This window comes from Dipteris shenzhenensis, chromosome 33, assembly GCF_047967505.1.
Source record: "Dipteris shenzhenensis isolate YYH24624 ecotype China chromosome 33, Dip_SZ_1.0, whole genome shotgun sequence".
Lineage (NCBI taxonomy): Eukaryota > Viridiplantae > Streptophyta > Polypodiopsida > Gleicheniales > Dipteridaceae > Dipteris > Dipteris shenzhenensis.
In genome coordinates, this window is record NC_141628.1 from 6,825,473 (window position 1) to 6,835,690 (window position 10,218).

Sequence of the window (10,218 nt, forward strand, 5' to 3'; positions counted from 1 at the left end):
CTGCTCCCTCACCGCAGCATCAGGCCCATCCAGGGAGGGAGCCAGAGGGACGGGGCTCCTTTAGGTCAACCGCTCCACACCTCTAGCCCGAGCGTCCTTTGTCGCAAGACTTCTGAAGGTTGGGGCCTTGGAACTACCTGGAGATCCCAGACTCCTATCGTTTACCATTGGAGGTAACGCTTATGGTCCTACAGCCACAGAAGGGGGGTTTCATCAGCGCAATGGGCTCTCAAACAAACCCCGTTTGGAGTTTCCAGTTTACCTCTATAGGGTTGGAGAAGTAGACTCCAGAGGTGTTTGATGCTATTATGGGAGACCAGATAGCACGCATGATGGATGAGTGGATGGGAGCACGGGGACTAGATCTTTGGTACGCCCATGGGGCAGAGGTGAATTTCCAACTGAGCTTCATGCAAGGAGCCGATGTGTGGTTTGGTGACAGGAGTTATCAGATTGCCGCTTGACGCCACAGTGGATCATGCATACTACTGACCCCTCCAGAAGTATGCGAAGCGGTTTGGGGTGGAAGTCTCCTTCATGATGAAGTGGGCATGGAAGATTAGCATTGAGCCGGTATCCACCCTAGTATGTTGTTGGACAGACACTAACTATTTGTCCTCAAAACCCTCGACAAAACTTAAGGCAGTCTTTCTAAAACAGGCACCCACTCACAGGAGAGCCTTGTTCTCTACACCCTCGTCCTCATGAAATGGACCATAGTGAGTTGGAACGTGCACGGGCTCCACGATCATGCTCGTAGTCAGTCGTAGTACCTGATACTCCGGCAAGAGTTGCAGAGGGCCGCAGTAGGGTGGACAGTGGACATCCTTTTGGTTTAGGAGCATATGTTCTTAGTAGCAAACATTAGACGTCATCACCATGTCCTTCTAGGGAGAGGTCCGGAGGAGTGGTCCCTTGCAGTTAGACCGAGCGGAGGGGTCTGCATATCAGTTTCACAGACTTTGGCTCTAGAGGTCTACGATCAGGGTGAGGTTATCCAAGAATCGGCAGTTTGGATGGGAGTCAGGACAGGAGAGTCTAGGATTGGGATCCTGAACATGTATGCCCTAGCGTGCACACAGCACCGCCCGGCCTTTTGTTGGAGGCGGCTGATAGAGAGTCTTCTGGATCTAGACTCCTGGATTGTTGGAGGAGACTTCAACAACTTGGAGGTTGGGAAAGACAAGTAGGGCGCCGCGTTATTCTTTGAGATGCTAGCCGCAGAGTGCAGCACTTGGAAGTAGGTCTTTTTCATGTTTAGTGGCAGGGACCTGTGGCAAGAGCTAGATTTCAACAGGATACCTGGCAGCCTTCTATGCTCTTTCGGATAGAGGAGATACGATGGACTGCTTGAGAGACTAGACCGTTTCTATGTTGGGATTGGGCACTGCATAGAGGCGGCTCTACCAAGATTTTGGAGGTACCATGATGTCATACCACTTTCTCGTAGTACTTCATCTAGAGCAGTCCCATCGAGGTCTCCCCCAGAAGGGGGTCTGCATTCCAGAGGACCTCCTGTAGAACGAGGAGATTCAGTAGGTCCTAGCGGGGATTTGGGAGCAGTCAGAGATAACACCGAGCAAGGGCTGGGCTTCATGGGTGGCCAATGTGATCCAGAGGAGCAGTGACAAGCTACAGGCTCACGCCCTTAGGTGGAGGAGGATGCTTCAGGGTCGTATAAAAGGCTCAACTTATTTCCATGTACCCGTTAGACGGGGGTTGTTATGTCTTTCCTTTATCAGGCCTGGCTTTCCTTTATCAGGCCTAGCCGAGTTCCAGGATGTTGGTGTACTCCCTAGACCTATGAGTTGATCATGCATCCATGCTCAGATTTGAGAGTCTGATCACGTTGACACCTAAGCCACTTGTGCCACCTCATGTGGTAGATGTGATTCCTCATCTAAATTATAGGATCCTCACCTAAATTATAGGATCTAGATTCTCTTGTATGTGACCTCATCTATGAGGTGTCTGTGTGGGAAGATAAGGCTTGCCCAACCTATAAAAGAGGCTATGTACTTGCTGTGTTTTTAACCCATCTATCAATCCACATCCAGCTCATCTCCAATCATGTGTCTCTCACCTTCTCCCCATTTTCAACACGAGCAACACGTTGCCATGGGCGGAGGGGATGAGCTCACCGAGCAGCTCTTCTCCCTAGCTTCTTCCTATAACAGTAATGGACCCAACTCAAAAGTCAAGGTTTGGTCCTCTATCCTACTGTCACAGTCGTAACAAAGCTTTTGAAACTCCGAGGTAGCCTCCTCAATACCATCAAGGCCAAATGGCACAAGTCCACCTTCTGACCAACTCATGCCAGTTGATCCCTCACCACCTTGACCTTCGTCAAGTGGTCATGTACCAAATCTCCCTCATCCATATCAAGGTTATAGAGCTGATGCTGAAGAAGCAAGATCGAGATGTATTCTCTGTCTCGTACAAATCCTTTAGAATGACCCATGCCTCTACTGACATCTTGGCCATCTGGATGAGAGGAAGCACAGAGTCCGCCGTAGTCTCTATAATCAATGCCAGGGCATGGGCATCTCTGTCTTCCCAAGCTTCAAGCTCCTCTCTGTCTACTGCCATGAGTGCCTTTCCCTGTTTATCCACCATATCCTCCAGCTTTGCCTCCACTCCCGTTGTCAATTTCCACAGCTTCCGAGCCACTAAATGACTCCGGATCTTCACCTTCCAAATCGGGTAATTTGATCCATCCAGTTCCCTGGACTCTCCAAAGTTAGGGATGGTGAAAGAAAGAAATTTGGGCAAGTAGGAAAGGAGAGCGAGGGCTGAAGAGGATGAAGAGATCGACATCTCTACTGCTAAACCACACAACAAAGTCGAAAAACTCAACCTTCCGTAGACCAGAACTCTGAACGCACCTGACTGAACCTGAGTCACCCTCCTTCTCACAAGGGCACTGTCCTCCAATCATGGAAGTCAACTCCCAAGAGCTTCTGAAACAAGATCATCCTTCAGCAAGGTCCCTACCTTCAAGCTCCTACACCTGTGAACCCTTTACTTGGGCTCTAATACCATGTTAGAAATCGACCAACAGAGGATACGCACAACAAAATACTGATAGAATAGCCCGTGTGGTGTGGGGTGTGGAATCACAAACTTCTTAAGCTTATGTGCGTAGGATAGATGTGCAGACTCATCAATAGACAATGAACCAGCCAGATATAGAAGACACCAAAATAATATATTTCCGTCCAAAGCTATGGACACAAAACAAAAGAGATAGATCCAAAGTCCCACCAATGGTGTGGTCCTCTGATCTTACCACAAGGTACTTCTCCTATCTACTGGATATCTCTCGACTCAAGCCCGAGTGCTCCACCTCGAGCGTCTGTAGACTTACCGTCCAAAAAGATCCTCTCCACCTTCATGTCTGGAAACCAGCCTAGGTGGGCTGCCATTAAAGCTCAGTCTGCAGCTCCTTCAGGAGCCACCTTCACCTCCTGTGGATAGGCCCCAGGCTTGCCCTCTTGCTCCTCCTGTTTGCTGTCAAAGGGCTGCTCCATATGATATGAAATGAGGCCTGAGGCCTCTCCTTTTATAGGCCTCCAAGGGCTGGGAAAACCTACTGACCCAGCAGCCTTTAATGGCCGACTGCTGGTCGATTCTCTTCCTCCCCCTGGCCGACTTGGTTGGCTGGTCCAACCAACCCTATAAAAGGGCCCTAGCCAGACCCTTTTGGGCTGCTGCTAGGCTGCCCTTTGCTGCAGCTGTTCCAGCATCCACAGGCCCTTGTACAGGCCCCAATCCTGCCCTGCACATGTGCACCTCTGCTGCTGCAGCACCCCACCATGAGACGCCTCTCCTCTTGGGTCCCTGCTCTGTCCTCTGCTCCTGCAGATCAGCCAGGTACCCTCCTCTCTTCTTTTGATGTGAGGTGCTGCCCGTGTGACAGCCCCCTCTCTTTCTTCTCTTTCTCTGATCTCTGCCCCCATGGCAGCCATAGTCAGAGGCTGCAACTCTTCCCTAGACCAGTCCACTGTCTCCTAGAAGGTGAAGATGTTGTCTACGATGCTACGTTCCTGAACAAAACTTGTCTGCGTCTCTTATATGATATCTGGCAAGTGGGGTCTCAACCGCAGGCTCAAGACCATGGCCAAGATCTTGTAAGCCGTGTCGAGCAGGGTGATCAGTCTCCACTGGCGAACATCTAATCTATCCCCTTCCTTGGGATCAAGCATATCCAGCCTCTCAAAGAATGTGGGAGTCTAAATCGAAGACCTTCTGGCAGACTAATTGGAGTGGGGTACAGATGTGTGCGCCTCAACAAGCTCAATGTCAAACCATCCTCTCTGGGGCACTTCTAGGTCGGTAGGGCCTACAAGGCCTCCCAAAGCTCCTCATCGGTGAGAGACGCCTCTAATCATCTGCTCAAGCTCTGCATGACTAAAACCTCACAAGATAGGAGAGTCGTGGTCGACTCCTCCGACTGAAACAGCTACAGTAATTTGTGGTCAGCTCAAGGATCTCCTGCGGGTCTGTGTGCATCTGTCCCTGCCAGTCTTGAAGTCGTTGGAGCTGGATCCTTGCAAACCATGGTCCTATGGTCTGAAAGAACTGCCTTGTCATCCTCCCCTCTACTAGACCCATCCGACCCGGGAAGAGTGGTATGAGAACTTAGCTCTACGAACCTCCATACCCTGGAGCTCCGACCGTGGACGCTCCAAGCGGTCTTTGAGCCACAAGGACCCTAGCTCCTGCTCAAGTCGCTCTATAGATGCTAGATCATGACGAAGTGCTCTCTCCCGCTCCTGAAGAGCATGTCTTCGTCTAAGGGCCTGGGACTGGAGCTCCTGACTGCTCCAATGAATCGCCTCTGCCACCCACGCCGCCCAACCTCTCTAGGCCCCTCCTCGAGCTGCCTCCAGATCTCCACTATAGCCCGCAGTTAGCTCCACCTCCTATAGGAGATCATCCGGAATGCGGATCCCCTTTTGAGGGAGTCCACGACAAGGCTGCTCCAAATGAAGTACCACCGGGGAGTGATCCAACACCGTGGTGCTTGCTAAAATGCCAATAGAGCCACCTCTGAGCAGCGCCCAGTCCCCTACGTAGAATCTATCCAGACGTTCCAGCAATCCATCATGCCTCCACTGCACGAAAGAAAGCTGCAAGGTCCCGGGAAGTCTAGTAAACTCTGGCTCTTGCCATGGATCCCTGCCACTAATCACAAAAAATGAACTGCTCCCAATTGCTCCTCCTCTGTGCAACTGGCTTCTCTGCAAAAGAGGCTCCTCCATGTTTGTCCTCCATAAATGCAAGAGTCAACCTTTGGAAGGCACTCTTTGAGTCACCGCCAGAAAGTAGGTCAGTGCTGCCTACAAGCAAGGGCGTACACATTCAGGATACCAATCCGGGCCTCACCTGCCCGAATACCCATCCAAACTGCAAAGCCCTCTAAGAACGAGACCGAAATGCACACTCCGCCACTCCTACCAACTCTGCGGGAGACCAAACCTTTGGGCCTCTCCCAAGGATGGTGGCGACATGGATCCTAGCACACCAATATCCCCTTTTCAACGCTGCGAGATCAGGCGAGTCAATTCCAAAGGCATGAGATACGAATGTGGGATTTCCATATAGTTCCACGGACCCAACCTCCAAAACTCTCTCGACAAAGGAAGCCCAGCTCGTAGGACGATTTCCTGGAGGCTGAGCAAATGCTTCCCCTTCCCTGAAGGTAACCATTGCAAGAGCAAGCTATCAAAGTAGACATGGATAGAATAGACATTATTTTCTTGGGAAGTATTCTCTAGATAAAGTCTACATGTGGAAGTGTTTGGAGTGTTTTCAAGGGGACATCACATACTGCTGCATCTAGGTAATCCTTGTCACTGTAGAGTAGGTGCCAAATATGAAACGTTGCCCTAGGATTACCAGTAACATCCCAAGTCAACAAGGAATGAAAATTGAGTGTAGAATCCCCTTCTTATAGAGTCTAAAGATCCCCCTACAAAATAATGTTTGTGCGCAATTAAGTAAAACAATCGATGACATTTGTCACACAATGTCAAAGAGTTCATTTTCATTTGGCAAATTTTACAACCTACATTACCATCCTTCAGAAAAAGATGCTTAAGTCTCAATAATTCCATGGCTTTCTTTGGTTTATTTCATGTCTTATTATAAAAAGACCCCTAAAAAACAAATTATGAATAATGAAAGTCAATCATGGCCAATTAGACCACACACTACTCATTAACGTACACGCATGTGGACATGCAGCCCTGCTTGCCCAGGTGAATGTGCATGCTGTGTGATGCATGGGTGCACACGCAGAGGTGCAAGCAACTTTGCATGCACATCTATGTGTGTGTGAAGAGAGAGAGAGAGAGAGAGAGACCTGCAAAGATAATATGTTCCATACAAAATGGAACAGGAAATATGTGCTAACCATACTTTACATGTCCGGCAATACTAATATTTTACAATGACTGACGTTCAGAGGAGTGGTTTGAGTAATCCGTCAGAAAAATGAAAGCCGTACAAACAATCTTAAGAATGCCCACATGTGTCATGGACTCCATCTTAGTACAACACGAAACTCATCTCAAAATTATTAAAAGTCCCGATCTGGAAAAAATATTGGAGCAATAAGGGACCAAATGAAAAGGGTAGCAGTGACCCACTGTGTGCACATACGCACCCAAACAGATGGCCAGCCAACATCAATCAACAACTCTTTATTGTCGCTCTTTGCCTGTGTCCAACCAGTCAGCAACATGGCTGAGTACATACTGGCAAGTGCAAAGATGAGATGGAAAAATGAATACACGTAAGTCACTGGCTTTGGCCCCTTCTTGCCAGCATCTTCTGTGTCTTCCCCTTCTTGAGATAGTAACAAAGGTTTCTGTCCAGCTGCAATCATTGCAAAGGCGTTGAAGTCATGCTGATTCTCATGGCAGTATCTAACGCGTGCAGAAGAAGCATAAAAATAGAAAAAAAAAAAAAAACATTACTTGCTCTTGGAGAAGAAGATGGAGAGAGAATTTCTCTGGAGGAACCAGCCCGTACAGCAGAGTATACAACTGAGAGAACAGTAGTCAGCAAGCCAAGAACAAGAGTGCCTGTTGAGACTGCCTCCACATGGTTGTGCAGACCATTGCATTCATAGTCTTGAGGCTCACTTGAGAGGGCAATATAGCACAAGTAGGTACAGTAGAGGGATACTATTGATGCAGGCAACAAGCTTCCACACACCTGTTTGTAATGTCATGCACAATTTCAGAACCAATTTCAAGATGGGGGCCTTGGTGTTTGATCCCAAGCTAACCATGCATACGACCCCTAACCATGGTCCATAATGCAATACATATTTGTGATATTGCAGAGTGGCACACATGCATGTGCACACATACAAGCACATGTATGTGCACGCACATACCAACACAAACATGCACTTGTATATGTCCAAATCCTCCTTAACTTCTTAAAATACATACCAGCTACCTACATGAATATATACCTTCCTGTCTAACTGCCTACTCCCTCCCTACAACATATACGCTCATAACATTACCTTCCCAAGCATAAGTCCAGACCACTATTTATCTCACAAATGGAGGGCAAAGGCACAGGCTAATTGTTAGATTTCAGCCTGCTGAGCATCAACATATGCGCCTACCTGGCAATTTCTTGAAAACAATGCGGTTGCCAGCTCTTGATGATGCATCCAACTTAATTTTCCACAGCAAATACAGATAGGAGTCTACTTTATGGTCATACCTTTGAAAAGCGACTTTCTTGGCCATGTTGGTTCCTTTAGTGCAACTAGAATAGCGACTTTCTTGGCCATGTTGGTCCCTTTAGTGCTACTAGAGATGCTTGCTTTAGGAGCATTCTATGTAAGCAGCTGAGAGGAGGTAGCATCTTTCTCCTCCCAACAATACAGAATACATGCATTAGATGCTATGAAGGAGCCCTTACATTTGAGAGCTGACTGTCTGTGGAGATCACCTGGTCATGATGCAAAGCTCCACAAGGAGGTAAAAACATGAGTCACTGCATGCCCCTCATCATTAGAGAGTGGGAACTGGTCGACCATACAAGATTGCCACCAATGATGGTTTTGCAAACATCCCATGAACTTCCATCGCTGGAAACTGAAGTTGAGGCCACAACTGCGGTCCTTCAAGCAGGAAAGTGCTCCCAAAGGAATGACGATGGAAGTAAAGAGAAAAAAGATTTCTGGATAGTGCACTTGGACTTCCACCATCTTTCCACCAAACCTCCAAAACACATCCAAAAGAATAATTGTAGACTAGAGGGCCTTCTGCTTAATGTAGCTACTACTAGACCGCTTGTACCCCATTATCTCTACAATGCTTAGACCCATTATCTCTACAATGCTTAGACTTGGTTCTGATAGAAATACAAACTGCACAATATTCCATCGTGCATACATGTGCTAGGCTCTAGCTACTAAGCTACTGACTGCAGAAGCCTTGCACATCTAACCATATAAAGGAGAACAAGGTTCATTGCATCCAAGGAAGTGCATATAAAAGGTTGCAACAATCTGAATTCCGGCTGATTGAAAGCCAAAATAGCATCTTTGAAGATCTAGAATGGAAAACAGAAGGAGAGAGTTCTTTTCAAACGCTATTGCTATTCAGATATTCAGTGCTTGATTATCTAGATATATATGAAAAACAAAATACCTTTGGATGCAGTGAGATGACAGTAAAGGAACCAGCAAGAAGAAGTGTCACTACGATAAAGAACAAGTTCAGCTGACAATCGTGCCCAAAAGGATTAAACCAGTAGAAAAGAAATCCTAATAGTGCAAAACTCCCAGCATAGCAAAAGACAGACGCCAATAGCAAGGCAATATACCTGCAAAACAGGGGACAAAAAAGCGGCACCATTTTTATTCAGCTCAAGCTCACTATATACCTCCATGTCCCACAGGAAGAAATAAAAGTACGTACCAAAACTTCTCATCCTTTTCCACCCATGCAGCATTCCAGCCATGTGTAAAATCCAATAAGAGGATGACTTGGACTAGCAAAAATAATCCAGCACCGACTTTGGCTGTTGTCTCTGGAGGTCAATGAGCATAAGTGAGGTCAATAATAGACCCTCTTTCTAACAAGTGTTTGAGGATACAGGTGTGCTTGTATTCTGCTTAGTACCACGGCCTCTACTTTGTATGGTGTCCAAGAGTTTGACCACAATATTAAAATATAGTTCGAAGCGTTCAAGAGTTTGACCAGCATGTTCAAATTGATAGGCAAAGGTTGTTATTACATTTATACAATTTCAAAGGAAGTAAGGGAGAATCACAGAGTCTTTAGTAACAAGAGCGGCACAAACATGCTATAGACTCCAAATGGGAGGAAGAAGTCAAATCGTACCATACGCATATATAGCTCCATTTGGAAGGAAAAACATCAACACTATAAGTGCAGCCCACATGATAAACTTCACCATCCACCCTCCATGGTGCAATGCATCGCGCGGGTCTCTCTGGTCCTTAACTCCGATCATAAGCAGAGAGAATATAGAGAAAAACAAGAAATTCCCAAGGCTAACACGCATCACAGCCTGCGTCTGAAACCATTGTTGATCGGGAGTGTGGGCGAAACTGTTGATCCCTGCGCCAGGAGCAAAATGAGCAGCGATACATACCAGAGCTATATAGGAAGGAGCAAAAGGGGGGAAGATGTACATGGGATGTGCTCTATGAAAGGTGCTAAGAACTCCCGGAAGGTGAAGGAAACGATGAGGGAGAGAGCGAAAAAGGCACAGTAGGCGATTCGAGCGGAACGACGGGTGATTCCGCAGGCGAGAGAGCGGCAAGCCTCGCAAGAACACGAGGCACAGCACGACGCAAAGCAAGAAGCCATGATCCCCATCAAAGTATGATGAAGATACACACACAAAAGAGATGAAAGTATGAAGTTCTCACACACACACACACACACACAAAAGAGACTTTTGCGTACTTGGAATCCATTCCAAAATTTCTCCCCCCAACGTCCATTCCCTCTGAACACTTTTCACAAGCCTCCTTAGGGAGCTTTCACACTCGGACGGGTGAAGCCCCCACAAACCTCGTCCACCTTAAATTGATGCACTCGTCCGCTTGCCAAGTCACAACCGGGCGGACGTCTTTTGTACAAGTATTAAATGTGCCACCTCACAATCACCCAAGTGGTAAAGCTCTCCTGCAGCCCTCAAATTTGAAGGCTG

General features: G+C 47.4%; 1 protein-coding gene across 2 annotated transcripts; it reads right to left on the reverse strand.

Annotated features, from left to right (window-relative positions):
- Positions 1-6,191: 6,191 nt before the first annotated feature.
- Positions 6,192-9,989, reverse strand: LOC147879600 (uncharacterized). 2 transcript variants are annotated; one of them, XM_087371724.1, is made up of 6 exons: positions 9,773-9,989; positions 9,381-9,620; positions 8,955-9,066; positions 8,685-8,859; positions 6,984-7,224; positions 6,192-6,882 (listed from the first exon to the last, which is right to left on the reverse strand). In XM_087371724.1, exons 1-6 carry the CDS (start codon positions 9,879-9,881, stop codon positions 6,584-6,586), a joined length of 1,176 nt encoding a protein of 391 aa, XP_087227850.1. In that variant the 5' UTR covers positions 9,882-9,989; the 3' UTR covers positions 6,192-6,583. The 2 variants fall into 2 exon arrangements, with proteins under 2 accessions (XP_087227850.1, XP_087227849.1); XM_087371723.1 differs by having other exon boundaries at positions 6,205-6,882; positions 9,695-9,986.
- Positions 9,990-10,218: the final 229 nt, after the last annotated feature.

Bases quoted from the DNA above. Each gene is read 5' to 3' on its own strand.
- LOC147879600 (XM_087371723.1), bottom strand. From the start codon at position 9,881: ATGGGGATCATGGCTTCTTGCTTTGCGTCGTGCTGTGCCTCGTGTTCT. The intron at 7,225-8,684 runs GTATTTTGTTTT...CATTACAAACAG, and splicing joins TCATCTCACTGCATCCAAAG to GTGTGTGGAAGCTTGTTGCC. The intron at 6,883-6,983 runs GTAATGTTTTTT...CAATGATTGCAG, and splicing joins ATCTTCTTCTCCAAGAGCAA to CTGGACAGAAACCTTTGTTA.